At 46.6% G+C, this 17,674-nt stretch overlaps 1 protein-coding gene across 1 annotated transcript in view; it reads left to right on the forward strand.

Annotated features, from left to right (window-relative positions):
- ADAMTS17 (ADAM metallopeptidase with thrombospondin type 1 motif 17) overlaps positions 1–17,674 on the forward strand; it is a 347,890-nt gene that overhangs the window by 324,502 nt on the left and 5,714 nt on the right. The window contains exon 20 of the mRNA XM_007458461.1: positions 2,665–2,817. Coding sequence (XP_007458523.1) covers positions 2,665–2,817 — 153 coding nt within the window. The remainder of the gene's footprint in view (positions 1–2,664; positions 2,818–17,674) is intronic.

A 17,674-nucleotide genomic window follows, 5' to 3' on the forward strand; every position in this document is an offset into this window, starting at 1 on the left:
CCCTATTCCTATATCTATGTGTTGCCTAATCCTAATCCTGAAATAGTATCCACACCAATCAGTCTAATTCTGGCTCAGCTCAGGCTCAAGCAAAATGCTTTTTTCTAAACATTTGACTCAGAATCAAATCTTTCCTCCATGAGATGCTCACAAAACTGGTATTCCTTCCACTTTTTCAAGTACAGAAACCCCTCTAACATTTCTTCTTCTGGAAACGAATGGGTTTAAATTTCTCATGGGTGAGTTTTTATTGATGGGCTTGCCTATATTCAGCCAGCAGTGTTGATCACTGTCACCACTACTCCCCAACTTCTTCCCAACTTCATTAGAATGAGGAAAAAAATATTGAGAAGGAAGCAAAAGGTAGCAACCCTCTCCTGTCCTCGACTTCTTGTTCCCATCCCTGGATCAGAAGCCAAGAGAGAAGCAGAACATGACCCTCCTAGGTCCCTTCCAAGGTGACCCCAGCCTGCAGCACTGCCCTTCCTGAAGGCTTCCAGCCAATAGGCTTCTGGTCAAAAGGGGCCAGGCCAGGGTTTGGTCAAGAAACAGGCTGGATATTGAGGGTTTAAAATTCAAGGGAAGAGGCAAGGAACACAGAGTAGAGAGAGACCAGGCAGAAACTCAGGCAGAAGTGGTGAGTAGGCCCCTAGTTGCATAAGGAGCCAGTGGTATGGGTGCTGTTGCCAGGGAGGAGCCCGTGAGGCAGACGGTGAGCGTGGAGCTGATGAAATGGTCAGAAAGCATTGCCACATAGAGAAGCAGAAAGATGGGCCTTCAATGCAGTAACCCAGGGGTTCCTGCAGCAGCCCTCCAGGCCCCACCCATTCTGCCCTGGGAGGCCCTGTGGGTAAAGCCTGCCAGGGACTGACTCCTTGCATTCGAGGTCCCTTTATTTTATTTTTTTTAATTAAAAATATATATTTTATTTATGTATTTTTGGCTGCGTCAGGTCTTAGTTGCAGCATGCAGGATCTTCATTGCAGCATGTGGGATCTTTTGTTGCAGAGCGCAGCTCTTCGTTGCAGCGCACAGGCTTCTCTCTGGTTGTGGCATGTGGGCTCCAGAGTGTGCAGGCTCAGTACTTGCGGCATGTGGGCTCTGTAGTTGTGGTGCGCAGGCTCCAGAGCACATGGGCTCTATAGTTTACGGCATGTAGGCTCTCTAGTTGAGGCGCGTGGGCTTAGTTGCCCCACAGCATGTGGGATCTTAGTTCCCTGACCAGGGATTGAACCCACGTCCTCTGCACTGGAAGGCAGATTCTTAACCAATGGAGCACCAAGGAAGTCCCTTTAAAACCCACGCAGAAGATCAAATACATGAGCTCTCCAAATTCCCCCCAGGTTATACCACAACCGCCTGTGAAGCATGTGTATTTCTTCTAAAACAAACCAGTCTAAATTAGTCTCAAAAAAATAAATAAATAAATAAGAACAGGACCAGCAGATGAAGAGCTAGGTTGAATTCATAGGAAAAATAAAGCTAGATAGCATTTTGAGGTAAATGTTAATAACAAATATAAAGAATGACATTTGTCCTTTATGTGCATTTTTTCAGTGGACATAGTGGAACTTTTTAAAAGTCAAGTTTGTTGTAGCTCAAGAAAAATCACTGCTGTAGCCTCCCATATTTTTGGTAAATCAAGCAAGTGTAAAAACAGAAGTTAGAGTTGCTGGGGCTCCATTTGTGCTACTACGGCTATTGGGCACCCCCCATGGTATCTCTGGGACCCAGCTGCTGGGAGGAAATCCCCCTCAGAATTTCCTCAGGCAGCATGGGTCTCATCACGTCAGTGCATTTGGTGGAATCCAGCCTTCAGCCCACCATCTCTGCGAGCTATGTATTTGCTTCCATGGTAGGGACTAGGCTTCCACACACAACAAATCAGAGGGTGGGCTCCCCAGGTTCCCAGGCCATGTCACCTCTGCTTGCTGGTCAAGTCAGTCATGTTCTCCCAAGGTCAAGGGTCCACTCTTCCTTGTGCTTTGTTTTGAAGTGGGTAAGCACTCAGCACTCACTCTTGCGAGCCAGGCACTTTCTCTCCCCAAGCCCAGCGGGTAGGCTGGGAACACTCCAGGAACAGGCTCCAGACCCACCCCCAAGTCTGCCATGTTTATGACCTGTCACCCCTCCACCTCTTGTCACTGTTTCTGTGGATCGTGCTGCCTGAGGGCATGGGAATCTTGAACTCTCAGGGCTCACACATCATTTGTCACCCCTCAGACACTATTCAGGTCCCCTCCCCACACCATCTCTTGCTATGTTTCCCAGGAAGAAAAATAGCACAGGGGACATTGCCCTGTTACCATTCTTGGCATTCACATTAAAACCATCGCTAGAGCTCTCTGCAGGGCTTGCCAACCGCCTTATGTCAGAGTCACCTCTGGCTTTGCTTTCCATCTCCTCCTTTTCCCCCCTGAACTGGTGCCTTTGCCCCAGGCTGGCTCAGCATGGGTACCTGGAGGCCAGCTGGGAGGAACCAGCTCGGGCCATGTGCATAAGACTCTAAAAGACCAGGAGCTTTTTGAGGTCTGAAACATAGCATCCTCATCCTTTCATCCTCAGCACTGGGTCTGGTACATGGTAGGTACTTAACAGATGTTCAGGTGTTGATGGACTTGACCAGATTGGACTGGATTCAGTCTCTGGAATGGTATCTTGCAGTGTTCTGCCAGCTGTGGTAAAGGGACAAAGAAACGAACTGTGACATGCACCAACTCGCAAGGAAAATGCGACGCATCCACGAGGCCAAGAGCTGAGGAGCCCTGTGAGGACTACTCTGGCTGCTATGAGTGGAGAACAGGGGGCTGGTCCAAGGTGAGTGTGGCGTGTGCGCTTCCACCCTGCCCTGGGCAGCATTTGCGACTCAAGAGGCGGGAACGCAGCTCTCTCACCATGGGCCCCAAGTTAACAAGGTGGTCCCAGTCTCACCAGGTGAATTCACTTTCTCTCCTAACTCTGCACCTGCTGGTGACCCCACATGGTGTGCATTCAGAAGGGCACTGAGTGCCCCCAAAGCAGGAAGGGGTGCAATGGGTGCCAGTCTGGAACCCGTGTGCATCCTGCAGTCAGCTTGGCCACCCAGCCATTGAGAGAACCTCAATGGTGGGAGTCTGTCCTCAGGCAGATGCAGAGGGGACTATGGGCAAATAGCACTTCATTGTTTCCAGGACCCTTGGGCAAGGGCCTGGAGGATGCAGGAGGAGAAAGGGCCCTTGGGGTGAGGACTGACGACAGCATCTCCCAGAGCCTTGGGGCAGGAGAGTTAAACAGCATTTAAGTGAACAGCATTCGTTCTCTGCTGTTTAACCCTTGCTTTATTAATTCACCTGATATATTTGACCCATACCTGAGATAGATACCACTGTCACCCCTGAGAACCATCCAGCGGGTCTTCTAGAGCATTTTCCCAAACACTGTAAAATTTCTGATGTCTGATTTTCTGATGAAAACTTCCAACGAGAGCCTAGAGTGTGTTTGTTTCCCTTTGGTCTCAGCAACTGGAAGCTCCCCGTTTGCTTCTCTTGATATCTGTGCTCGAAGGCTGCACACTGGCAGCCTGAGAGCCGCTGGCTTTGTGTGGCCTGTGCAATATCTTAAACAGTTTGGAATTGATTGCTAACATTTAAAAATGGGAAAATTTCACCTGAAAATCTGGATTTGGGTCTTCTACAGAAATCTGGCCACATGGCCTATATCCACACGTGGCCTTTGTGACCTGGGGCCTGGCAGGGGCGGGCGCATCTCCCCAGACTGCGGTCCTCCAGCTCCCCTGACTCCTTCAGCCACTTTATGCTTTAATTTACCTGCTGGCCAGGCAGAATAATGTTGCCTGGATTCCATACGTCCAGGTGTGAATTAGAATAAAGCTGTCATTATAGTTGAGGGGGTCTTTGTGGTCACACCCTAAATACAGCCTGTACTAGTAAAGGGTGACTCCCATGGCCACAGGTGTCCCTGGGCAGGGAGCAGAGGTGAGGGAGAGGGGTCAGCTCAGGCCTGGGCTGCACGGACCCATGGGGGTTTGGGGCCCCAGCATTGGTTTCTCTTTGCAGTGACCCCTGCGTGGCCCAGCACCAGCCCTCTCCTTTGAGGGTGTTCATCCCCATTTTACAGAAGAGGGAGCAGAGGTTCAGAGAGGTTAAGTGACTTGGCCACTCCTCTCTGACAGAGTCCAGCTTCTGAACCCCAATTCAGAGCTCCGTCCACATGGTGGACACAGAGTGAGTGAGGGCTCCAGAGTCGCCGTAATGGGGTGGTGCCCTGCAGATGGCCGCTCCTGGGTTTCTCCAGCCTAATGGTTCTGGTTTTGAGGACCAGGTAGACACTTTTGTTTTCCTAAGTGCCTTGTACTTCCTGGTCCTGGGAGCAGCAGAACGTCCAAGGAAGGATGTGAATAGTGCCTGAGGAGTTCGATGCAGCACTTGGCGCCCTCCTCAGCCGAGGACATGGGCACACATTCTGGCAAACTCCCCCCACCACAGCCCATCGGGCATGGCTTCCAGGAAAATAGAGCCTTTACCTGGCCCTCCTCTTCCTAGCTAGCCGAGGAGAATAATGCCTCCTGGCCTTCAGGATAGTAGGGCTTTGGAAGGCCACAGTGCCTGCTTTTGCCACAGCCAGCTTGATCAGCTATCCCTGGAAGTAAGAACAAGAAAGATCAAGGGCGGGCTTCCCTAGTGGCGCAGTGGTTGAGAGTCCGCCTGCCGATGCAGGGGACACGGGTTCGTGCCCCGGTCTGGGAAGATCCCACATGCCGCGGAGCGGCTGGGCCCGTGAGCCATGGCTGCTGAGCCTGCGCGTCCGGAGCCTGTGCTCCGCAACGGGAGAGACCACAGCAGTGAGAGGCCCGCGTACCGCAAAAACAAACAAACAAACAAAAAAAAAAAAAGAAAGATCAAGGGCATGTACAGATTTGGGCTGTTGTCAGGGGTTGGCATCCAATGGCATCCAATCAGTGTGCATCCAGCCTTTGGGACGAGCACTGGGCCTGGACTGGTGCCAGCTGCTCCCCCCGCAGCAGGTCTGGCCAGAGCCAGGGCCCAGGGCAGACTAGTTCTTCCCAGCTGAGAACTGCAGGGACACTGACCTGGAAGGCGGCATGTGTGTATATATGTGTGTAGGTTGGTGGTGGTGGAGACTGCATAGAACTGAACCGAGAGACCCTATCCCAGCTGTTCGACTCACTGCCACTGCCTTCTTCAGCCGCCATCACTGGGTAGGCTGGCACGCCCCCAACCCCCACCCCAGCACAGCAGTAGAAATCCGTCCATTGCTTTTCCCTGTGCCTGCTCTGGAGAATTGGGATGGATACCGGTCCCATGGGGCCCTTATCCTCACTCACTGGGTGACCAGGCCGACAGAAGTGGATTCCAGGGGATGGATCTTCCCCTGACATTTTCACTTGTTCAGACTGGATTTGCTTTCTGATTGATGTGTTATTTTTGCTGTGCCATTGTCACACAATTGGGGTCAGTGCACTTTTAAACCAATCATCGTGGATGACCCCCCTGTAACCAGCATCCAAACCTCCCACATGCCAGACTTTGAAGGTAGCAAACAAGTTGCCCAAAAGGAAAGTAGAAAGAAGTCTGAACACTGTCAGATTTCCAGTGTATCTGGACACTTTGACATCTTCCTTCCAAGCAATCTCCTGTCACTTGGCCCTAAGGTGCTGTTGAGAAAGATAAGCCTATCTCCAGGGAGATGATAGACAGGCCAGCCCAAAGACATGCAAAATAGGTGCTGTCCTGCACTTCCTGAAGTGAGAAGGACCAAGCATCCCTCGGGAGGGGTCTGGCATCCAGCCCTTCCTGTACAGAACCTTGCTGAGGCAGGGCAGGCTGGGAGGGGATTTGGAGCCCCTTCTCCCTCCCCCAGCCTCGGCAAGTGGCCGAACCCTAACCAGGATCCCATCCAAGAGACCGACTTCACATTCCCAGCCCTACTGAGGGCAGTATTACTGCTCTGCTCTGTTTGGAAACTGCCATGCAGCTGCCTGCCCTCCTGGGATATTAGCTAGTTCCAAATCTGTGCAAATCATTGTTTTCTCCCACTAAATGCTGGGCCCATGTATTCAACCTGGGGTTGGGGTGGGGAGGGAGGTGTCACTGAAACTGGGAGAGGAGGAAATCACATTTCATTCTAGGACAGCGTGTTTTTTAATCAGAAGTTGATATGTTTCAGTTTCAAGACCAGAGGCATTAATCACCACTGAAGTGATGGGATGTTTCTAATTAGAAGCAAATTATTCTGGAGGGATTATAATAGACGGTGTTTTTAAAGAAAACCATTGGCTCTCTGTGTTAAGAGTATGGCATTCCCTTTTACAGAAAAGATCAAAAGTGGCCATTGACTTCCTGGTGCCAGTGAAGGTCCCCTGGAAGGGGACTGGCCTCACTTGCGAGGCCTCACTTGACATCAGTCAAGCCCCAGATGTGCCCCTCATACCTGAGCCCCAGCACTTCCCAGAGGCCTTAGGAGATCAAATGAAGCCATAAGCATGCACGTACCTGTAGCTGCAGAGCCCTAGGAAGAAGCCAGGTAGAGCCTCCCATTCAAACATGGCTGTGTCGGTGCATTCCCAGGACTGCTGTTAGCTGCCTTCTTGTGTTGTGGGCAGAGATGGGGGCTCAAGTTCCATGGCCTCAGAAATGAACAGACTTTGTGTCATGAGGGGGGCTTGTTCCAGAAAGCTTTCAGCCCCAGCACCACTTCTGAAGCCTACACTTGCTTTGGTGGGGATTGACCCCTCCCCCCAACTCTGCAAGACTGGGCAGCCAGCCCGGCTGGTGCACCCACTTGCTGTGGGCCTGCAACCAAGTCACTGTGATTCAATCAGCATTTCCTGAGCTTCTGTTCTGTGCCAACCTGTGCTGAGCACTTGAGGGTACAAGAGTGGACAATGACCCAGCCTAGATACAGACAGGTGGAGCCAGCTGCAGACACCAGGCCACGCTAAGTCCCACTGGGCATGTACGAATGCAGCCCCTGCCAGGGGCAGCCCCGAACAAGGGTGCTGGTGGAGAGTGACGCTACTTCTACTGGGATCAGTGACAGTGGCCCTGACATTCACCAGTGCTTTAGAATTTATAAAACACTTTCACTCACATTCTCCCATTTAACCCTATCCCCATTTTACAGGTGAAGAAACTGAGGCTCAGAGTGGCGACATGACTTTTTTCTTGAGGTCACACAACTAGTAAATGGAAGGGCTAGGAGTCTGGTCCCTGCCTTTTGGCTCTTAATCCACCTTTCCTTCAGGTACATAATAATGTCAGAGGCTTAGTTTTCTAATTTGAAATGGGAAGTAGATGAACTGTTATATGCCTCAAGTCTAACCATCATAGGCATAAGCTTGTTGTAAAGTCAAGTATTTATCTACTCTCTCTCTAGCCCACCAATCAAAACCTTCTCTCCCAAGGGCTTTGTATTAATCATTCACACTGTGGTATAAATCTGTTGTCTCTATAGGAGATCATGCACGTTGTCTCCCCTTCTTTGTTAAATAAAAAGTTGAGTCCTTAATAAAAGAAACTTGAGCATCCAGGAGCAAACATAAGAGGCACTGGGGACATCAGGGCCCTTTTCTGGGACTGTGAAACCATACAACACAGGCAGTCAGCACTCTGCATGCAGATAGGGATCAGCAAATCCTCCATTCCATACTACTTTTGGGAGTGTAAGCAACAGTGAAAGGAGGGTCATCAAACTTAAGTACTTTTCTGGGTAGGGCAGGAGGGAGAGGGGGCAGATACCCCCTTGGTCTGGAGCATTTTGTGTGGGTGAACAGAGCCTGCCACTGGGTCATGGAGTTAAAGTCCAGGGCCCACACCTGCTCAGATGAGAGAAATGAACTGGTTGTAGAGCAGTGGGGTCCCCGGAAATTGCCAGGAGAGGTGCCTGCATGGGAGTGAACTGAATGCAGTTGACCCTTGTACAACGTAGGTTTAAACTGCATGGGTCCACTTATACGTGGGTATTTTTCAATAGTAAATTCTACAGTGTATGTGGTCCGGGGTTGCATCCTCAGATGCAGAGGAACTGGGGATACGGAGGACCGACTGTACATTACACTTAGAATAACCCCCGAGTTGTTCAAGGGTCAGCTGCAGTCTAAAGGCCAATGCCTTTGCCCCCTCCATTTCCCTGCTGCCCCTCCATTGACCTAGTGTCCTTCCTCAAATCAGCTGCCTTAGTGTGGAATGAGAGATCAGAGAGTGGGGATGCCTCCCCCACATGCCAGTCTAGGTTTTAACCACTGCCTAGACATGACCATTGAATCAGAGAAGCTGTCATCCCTAAGGAACACTTTGGTTTCAACACACGCTATCAGCGACCTCAGAGCAGGGCACACGGTCAGGACAACACAGGTGCACGTCCCTGCTCTGCAGTGACCTCATCTAACCTTGAACCAGCATCATCCTCTGTCTGAGTTTAGGGGTACCTACCTCCTAGGGCATCCATATAAAGCACTTAGTGCAGTGCTTGGCATAGGTGCTGATTTTTATCATCTTCTTCACCACCATCATCCAGTACAGTCACAGGTCTCTTATCTCTGATCAGAATCGCATTTCTTACACAGGCCTGTAAAATATTTATGTCACAGGAGATGAGTTCTTTGAATGTGGTGTGGACCCCATGAAACAGCGCGTGCCCTGACCTGGGGCTCGCGTGATGACAGCATGGCTCAGGGCAGGAGACGGTTGTGCAGCATTTGCTGGGCATGTAGGCCATCCTTCTGCAGCGGCGGGGGAGGGTCTTCCAAACGGTCTCTGATAAGCTGCGAGAGCTAAGTTACAAAACTGGTAGCAGCTCCTACCCGAGGGGAGGCAGTGAGACAGCTCCTATAGCCCACTCTGTGCTCCTGGTGCCCATCTGAAGCAAGAAGCAAGAGCTCTTGGGATAGCCAGCCCTTGCAAGTCACGGGGGGTCACCTGGGCCTTCTGGTTCCCTGACTATAACGTTCCAACCAGAACCTGTAGGTCAGCAGGCTGCAAATTCAGAGTTTGAGGGGAACCCAAAGCTAAGGCTGAGGATAGGATTCAAGGATTTGAGGATTTCAAAAACAGTTTGAAAGAAAGTATGAGTTGAAGGGGGAAGGGGTGTGTGTGTGTGTGTGTGTGTGTGTGTGTGTGTGTGTGTCTAAGAAAGCATTTCCAGTTTCAAGGCTGGAGCAAAGACGGTGGGGATTTTCACCAATGTTTAAACCTACTATTTGAGGTTTCAATAGCTTCCGAGATTTGCATTGCTCATGCCAAGTTTTGGGGAAAATCTGTCAAAAATGCTTTTGAGGAGCTTTCGACATTTTACCAGCCCAGTACCTTTCAGACATGAGCAGAAAATGGAGTTCCCGTAGGGGGTTCCCTGCCCCCCTGACTGTCATGCGGTGCTGTCCCATGCTGCCCCTCAGAGGCAGGCTGGCGCCTCAGAGGATGGCTCTGTGAGAGCGTAGGGTGGGCACACTGTGCAGTGAGGGTTCATCTTTGCATTATTTCACCCTAACCCTATTCCTGCTCACCCCAGAGCCTGTGCAGGGAGCCCCTGCCCATCCTCCACTCTGTAGGAGCCAACGCTCATGTGTGTATTAAACATTCCTGTCACGTTTTCCTCTTCCCAAGATTTTTACAACATCCTTTAGCTAATTCTCAAAACATCCCTTTGGAATCTGGTGTCATTTATAGTCGTGATTTTACAGCTGGGAGAAGTGAAGAGGAGGGGGTCCACGCCGTGGTGGAGCATGTCATCAGCGCTGGGCCTCCACATGGTGACAGAGGCCTGGTTCCTCCCTGCTGGAGAGCCGTGTGGCCCCAGAGGAGTGCAGGCCTCCGGGCAGCAGCCGGGATGGGAGGCCCGGGGGCTACATCATGGGGAAGACTGTGGACCCTCTGAGCCTCACACTCTGCCTCTCTGCAGGCGGTGCTGTGCCCTGCAGACACTATTCCTGCAGTCTGTGCACATGTATTCTGCACCTACTGTGTTCTGAGCACCTGGCCCTGCCACAGCAGCTGTTAGTGTGAAGATTAATGAGGACTCATGAGAATGGGTGTGAGCCCAGTGCCCGGCACCGGGAGGCAGACAAAAGGTGGACCCTGCTGCCGTTACTACTACCATCACCACCATCATCATCATCGCCACCCGTGGGATGGGTGGCAGGTCCCCAGACCTTGTGTGTGATGTGCAGCTGCAGGCACTTGCTGGAGAGGGGGCTGCACTTATTCCAGGTCATCTGGCAAGGAGCTTTCCTGGCGGATTTCTTACTGCTCCATTTTGTCTTAGTTTCCTGAGTCTCAGGGAACCATATTAAATGTTAATGTCATGAGTGGCTTGAAAAAACTACGCAACAGTGACAGTGTGCTTCAAAGAAGACCAGATCTGTTTTTTAATACATCTATTTGCTTAGATTTTAAAAGCCTGAAAAATGGCTTCACAGCAATGCTTAGGGGCTAATTTGATGCTATCAGGAGACACTGCCGTCTCCTCACTGTTGAATTAAAGTGGAGGCTGAGGGGAGGCCGACAGAGGTGAGATTCATTGTCTGTGCCTGTGCTACCCTTAATGCAGCGAGCTCAGGTTACAGGAGGATGCAGCCCTGCAGCCTCTCTGGAATCACGTGTGTCTTCAGGGCCAAATCAATCTCTAATTGTGCTCCTGGCAAAGGTGGATGTCCACACCTGCCTGGTGACCGGCATGGCAGCCCAGGGAGGGCTAAGCAGGCCAGGTGACTCAGGGCACCTTCCCGGGCTCCAGGGACCCCGGCCAGCTCTCTCTGCTCTTGGCCCTGTGCTTACTGTTGTTAATAATAGTAGCAGCGTTTGTCCTTCCCAGACCCCCTGCTAGGCACCTGCACTAAGCTGTCTCTAATCCTGGAAATCATCCTGCAAAAAAGGTTTTATCATCCTCAAGCTACAAATAAAGAAGCTGGGGCTCGTGTAGGTTAAGTAACTTGCCCGAGGTCACACAGCTAGTAAAGGGGGATGCAGCATACTGACAGGCCTGTCCCGTCGCCACTGCACTGGCCTGCTGAAACTCCGGCCAAGGAATGGGTAGTTATGCATGGATTTTAGGCCAGGGGCAGGCTAGGCACCAACTCGGCTCAAATGAAAATGCAGCAGGCCTGGAGGGTTTCAGCTGCACCAAAGGGTCATTGGTGGAATTTTCCACTTTTATTTTTAATTACATAGGTAATTCTATCTTGCTTGGGAAGACACAGAAGAGAAAAACTAGTTCTACAAAACCAGATGACAGCACAGTTAATTTTTTTAATGGTTTGTCTTCCAAACTTTTATATAGGTACACACACACACACACACACACACACACGCACACACACGCACGCACACAGGTATTAGAAAAAATGGGATGGTTTCTGTACGTGCTACTCTGTAACCTGTCTCCTCACCTGATGCTCTGAAGCAGCCTCTGTGGGGCTGGCTCAGACACCGTTCTTAGGTGGCTAAGCAAATACCCGATATTCTCAAAGGTTCTTCCAAGTGAGCACAAGCCATTCACAGCCCAGAGCTGTGTGAATGGCAGCCCCCAGGGTTGCAGCTAAAATTCTGTAAAACCTAATCCCAGGGGCAGAGTTTGCAGGGTCTCACTTGGCCCCGACAGCAGCCTCTCACCTGGCCCAGTCCTGCCTCTCAGAGGTGTTGGAAAGCCATGAGGACAGACGCTTGAGTCTCTGCAGAAGAACTTTGGAGACACCCTCCATGATCTCATGCAGCAGGTTTTTTTACAGACTGAAAAATTAAAAAACAGTGACTCAGGCTAGGAAAGATGATGAAGAAATGGTGGACCTGGGCAGTGACCTGGTTTTTTGATTCGTGGCCTCCCATAGAATCTCCATCCAGTTCAACCTCTAATTCATACAGGAGGATGGAATTCAGTCCTTGGGATGGGGCAGCTGGGGTCCTGTCGCTCCTCTGTCACTCACTAATTTGTGACCTTGGGCAAGACACTGACCCCCATCAAGCTCAGTGGCTAAGGTCAGCCCCTTGGGATGGTTGTGGAATGTTCCACACTGTCATGGAATACTACAGGTGAACTTACAGACAGAACAAGCATGCTGCCCACATAGGCTGGAGGTGTCATGAATGCTCTCCTCACACCCAACCCCAGAACATGTTAAACAAGACTAAGAACTTTCAGAGGGGAGACTAGTCTTTGAGGTCACCCCAAACTCTTGAGTTTTACAATGGTCACTGATCCTTTCCAGCCAGAGACCTTGTCAATTTTGTATTTGGTTTTAGTAGATCTGTAGGATTGAGCCCTTGCTCTGATTTCACATAAATAATAACAACACCTGCAAAAGACATTGAAACCCTACCTGGTGTTCCTGGGCAGGAAATGACCCAGCCAGGCTAATTGCCCCGCCGGCAGAGTCTGCAGACCTCATGGTCAGGGGGCCATGGGAGCAAGACCATAATCCCAGATCCTTCTCTGTTAGCCTGTGCAGAGTTTCCTGGGGACCCAGAAACCCCACCACTACCTGCCCCACCCTGGATGCACCCTTTCTCCAGGAAGGACTATGAGGACACCCCGCTCTTCTTCCTGGTGTGTCTCCCACAGCAGGTGGCGCCAGTGAGCCAAGTCAAGATGGGAAGACAAGGGCTGGTGCTGTCTGTAGAGCAGGACACATGGCCCCTTCTTCCCCAAGTGCCCAGTAGTCACAGAAATAAGGCCCCACGTACATGCTTTCCCAGGGAGCAGGGCTTTTTAAAAATTTTACGACCAATTTAGATATAAAAGTCTTTAATGGTGTAGGTGGACTAGTCAAATGCCTACTTAAAATATGTAACTTATTCATGTAGTTGTATTTCATATTTAAAGTTTATATATTATGTTTTAATTTAAAAATATTACTATTTTCTGTCTTTATCATATTATGAAGTTGAACCTGATAAAATTCCTTTCTGTGGAGTCGAAAACGGTTGAATATAAGCAGTTTTGTAAAGTGCCTCCTAATATTTGCAGCATCTGTCTTCATCATCACTCACTCCTGTTTGCCAGAGTGTACAGGGCACTGCCATCCCAGTTCACTGAGATGCCGCCTTTTTTGAATGTGCTGTTCTCATTGGATATTCCCTTGCAAGCTATGGCATGATGTTGCTCTGTGTTGGCATGACTTTGCATAGGCAAAACTTTGCTTTACATTCATAGGATTTTGCACTGCATTAGGACCCTTGGCCATTTCCTTCACTTACCCTGCTGGTATGGACCCCCAGTCTCTGGGTATAGCCACTTACCAGATTACTTTTCTTTCTTTTTTTTTTTTGAATTTTATTTTATTCATTTATTTTTTATACAGCAGGTTCTTATTAGTTATCTATTTTATACATATTAGTGTATATATGTCAATCCCAATCTCCCAATTCATCCCACCATCACCATCCCCGCCAGCGCCCCACTTTCCCCCCTTGGTGTCCATATGTTTGTTCTCTACATCTGGGTCTCTATTTCTGCCTTGCAAACCAGTTCATCTGTACCATTTTTCTAGATTCCACATATATGTGTTAATATACAATATTTGTTTTTCTCTTTCTGACATGCTTCACTCTGTATGACAGTCTCTACGTCCATCCATGTCTCTACAAGTGACCAAATTTCGTTACTTTTTATGGCTGAGTAATATTCCATTGCATATATGTACCACCTCTTCTTTAATCATTCATCTGTCGATGGGCATTTAGGTTGCTCCCATGACCTGGCGATTGTAAATACTGCTGCAATGAACAGTGGGATGCATGTGTCATTTTGAATTATGGTTTTCTCTGGGTTTATGCCCAGTAGTGGAATTGCTGGGTCATATGGTAATTCTATTTTTAGTTCTTTAAGGAACCTCCATACTGTTCTCCATAGTGGCTGCATCAATTTGCATTCCCACCCACAGTGCAAGAGGGTTCCCTTTTCTCCACACCCCCTCCAGCATTTGTTGTTTGTAGATTTTCTGATGATGCCCATTCTAACTGGTGTGAGGTGATACCTCATTGTAGTTTTGATTTGCATTTCTTTAATAATTAGTGATGTTGAGCAGCTTTTCATGTGCCTCTTGGCCATCTGTATGTCTTCTTTGGAGAAATGTGTATTTAGGTCTTCTACCCATTTTTTGATTGGGTTATTTGTTTTTTGTAACCTTGAGCTGCATATATATTTTGTAGATTAATCCTTTGTCTGTTGATTCGTTTGCAAATATTTTCTCCCATTCTGAGGGTTGTCTTTTCATCTTGTCTATAGTTTCCTTTGCTGTGCAAAAGCTTTTAAGTTTCTTGAGGTCCCATTTGTTTATTTTTGTTTTTATTTCCATTATTCTAGGAGGTGGGTCAAAAAAGATCTTGCTGGGATTTATGTCAAAGAGTGTTCTTCCTATGTTTTCCTCTAAGAGTTTTATAGTGGCTGGTCTTACATTTAGGTCTTTAATCCATTTTGAGTTTATTTGTGTGGATGCTGTTAGGGAGTGTTCTAATTTCATCTTTTTACATGTAGCTATCCAGTTTTCCCAGCACCACTTATTGAAGAGACTGTCTTTTCTCCATTGCATATCCTTGCCTCCTTTGTCATAGATTAGTTGACCATAGGTGTATGGGTTTGTTTCTGGGCTTTCTATCCTGTTCCACTGATCTATATTTCTGTTTTTGTGCCAGTACCACATTGTCTTGATTACTGTAGCTTTGTAGTATCGTCTGAAGTCAGGGAGTCTGGTTCCTCCAGCTCCATTTTTTTCCCTCAAGATTGCTTTGGCTATTCGGGGTCTTCTATGTCTCCATACAAATTTTAAGATTTTTTGTTCTAGTTCTGTAAAAAATGCCATTAGTAATTTGATAGGGATTGCATTGAATCTGTAGATTGCTTTGGGTCATATAATCATTTTCACAATATTGATTCTTCCGATACAAGAACATGGTATATCTCTCCATCCGTTTGTGTCATCTTTGATTTCTTTCATCAGTGTCTTATAATTTTCTGAGTACAGATCTTTTACTTCCTTAGGTAGGTTTATTCCTAGGTATTTTATTCTTTTCATTGCAATGGTAGATGGGATTGTTTCCTTAATTTCTCGTTCTGATCATTCATTGTTAGTGTATAGAAATGCAGGAGATTTCTGTGCATTAATTTTGTATCCTGCAACTTTACCAAATTCATTGATAAGCTCTAGCAGTTTTCTGGTGGCATCTTTAGGATTATCTATGTATATTACTATGTCATCTGCAAACAGTGACATTTTTACTTCTTCTTTTCCAATTTGGATTCTTTTTATTACTTTTTCCTCTCTGATTGCTGTGGCTAGGACTTCCAAAACTATGTTGAATAATAGTGGCGACAGTGGACATCCTTGTCTTGTTCCTGATTTTAGAGGAAATGCTTTCAGTTTTTCACCATTGAGAATGATATTTGTCGTATATGGCCTTTATTATGTTGAGGTAGGTTCCCTCTATGCCCACTTTCTGGACAGTTTTTATCATAAATAGGTGTTGAATTTTGTCAAAAGCTTTTTCTGCACCTACTGCAATGATCATATGATTTTTATTCTTCAATTTGCTGCTATGGTGTATCACATTGATTGATTTGATTATATTGAAGAATCCTTATGTCCCTGGGATAAATCCCACTTGATCACGGTGTATGATCCTTTTAATGTATTGTTGGATTCTGTTTTCTAGTATTTTGTTGAGGATTTTTGCATCGATATTCATCAGTGATATTGGTCTTTAATATTCTTTTTTTGTAGTATTTTTGTCTGGTTTTGGTATGAGGGTGATGGTGGCCTCATAGAATGTTTGGGAGTGTTCCTTCCTCTGCAATTTTTTGGAAGAGTTTGAGAAGGATGGGTGTTAGCTCTTCTCTAAATGTTTGATAGAATTCATCTGTGAAGCCATCTGGTCCAGAGCTTTTGTTTGTTGGAAGATTTTTTAATAACAGTCTCAATTTTGTTACTTCTGATTGGTCTGTTCATATTTTCTGTTTCTTCCTGGTTCAGTCTTGGAAGGTTATACCTTTCTAAGAATTTGTCCATTTCTTCCTGGTTGTCCATTTTATTGGCATACAGTTGCTTGTAGTAGTCTCTCAGGATGCTTTGTATTTCTGCAGTGTCTGTTGTAACTTCTCCTTTTTCATTTCTAATTTTATTGATTTGAGTCCTCTTCCTCTTTTTCTTGATGAGTCTGGCTAAAGGTTTATCCATTTTCTTTATCTTCTCAAAGAACCAGCTTTTAGTTTTATTGATCTTTGCTATTGTTTTCTTTGTTTCTATTTCATTTATTTCTGCTCTGATGTTTATGATTGCTTTTCTTCTACCAACTTTGGATTTTGTTTGTTCTTTCTCTAGTTCCTTTAGGTGTAAAATTAGATTGCTTTTTTGAGATTTTTCTTGTTTCTTTAGGTAAGATTTTATTGCTATAAACTTCCCTCTAGAACTGCTTTTGCTGCATCCCGTAGGTTTTGAATCATTGTCTTTTCATTGTCATTTGTCTCTAGGTATTTTTTTATTTCCTTTTTGATTTCTTCAGTGATCTCTTGGTTACTTATTAACGTATTGTTTAGCCTCCATGTGTTTGTGTTTTTTACAGTTTTTTCTCTGTAACTGATTTCTAATCTCATAACATTGTGGTCAGAAAAGATGCTTGATATGATTTCAATTTTCTTAAATTTACCGAGGCTTGATTTGTGACCAAAGATGTGATCTATCTTGGAGAGTATTCTGTGTGCACTTGAGAAGAAAGTGTAATCTGCTGTTTTTGGGTGGAATGTCTTATAAATATCAATTAAATCTGTCTGGTCTATTGTGTCATTTAAACCTTTTGGTTCCTCATTAATTTTCTGTGTGGATTATTTGTCTATTGGTGTAAGTGAGGTGTTAAAGTCCCCCACTATTGTATTACTGTCGATTTCCTCTTTTATAGCTCTTAGTGGTTGCCTTATGTATTGAGGTGCTCCTGTGTTGGGTGCATATATATTTATAATTGTTATATCTTTTTCTTGGATTGAACCCTTGGTCATTATGTAGTGTCCTTCTTTGTCTCTTGTAATAGTCTTTATTTTAAAGTCTATTTTGTCTGATATGAGTATTGCTACTCCAGCTTTCTTTTGATTTCCATTTGCATGGAATATCTTTTTCCATCCCCTCACTTTCAGTCTGTATGTGTTCCTAGGTCTGAAATGGGTCTCTTGTAGACAGCATATATATGGGTCTTGTTTTTGTATCCATTCAGCAAGCCTGTGTCTTTTGGCTGGAGCATTTAATCCATTCACGTTTAAGGTAATTATTGGTATGTATGTTCCTATTACCGTTTTCTTAATTGTTTTGGGTTTGTTTTTATAGGTCCTTTTCTTCTCTTGTGTTTCCCACTTAGAGAATTTCCTTTACCATTTGTTGTAGAGCTGGTTTGGTGGTGCTGAATTCTCTTAGCTTTTGCTTGTCTGTAAAGCTTTTGATTTCTTCATCGAATCTGAATGAGATCCTTGCCCGGTAGAGTAATCTTACTTGTAGGTTCTTCCCTTTCATCACTTTAAATATATTGTGCCACTCCCTTCTGGCCTGTAGAGTTTCTGCTGAGAAATCAGCTGTTAACCTTATGGGAGTTCCCTTGTATGTTATTTGTCATTTTTCCCTTGCTGGTTTTAATAATTTTTCTTTGTCTTTAATTTTTGTCCATTTGATTACTATGTGTCTCAGCGT

This window comes from Lipotes vexillifer, unplaced genomic scaffold, assembly GCF_000442215.2.
Source record: "Lipotes vexillifer unplaced genomic scaffold, Lipotes_vexillifer_v1.1 scaffold626, whole genome shotgun sequence".
In the NCBI taxonomy this organism is placed as follows: domain Eukaryota; kingdom Metazoa; phylum Chordata; class Mammalia; order Artiodactyla; family Lipotidae; genus Lipotes; species Lipotes vexillifer.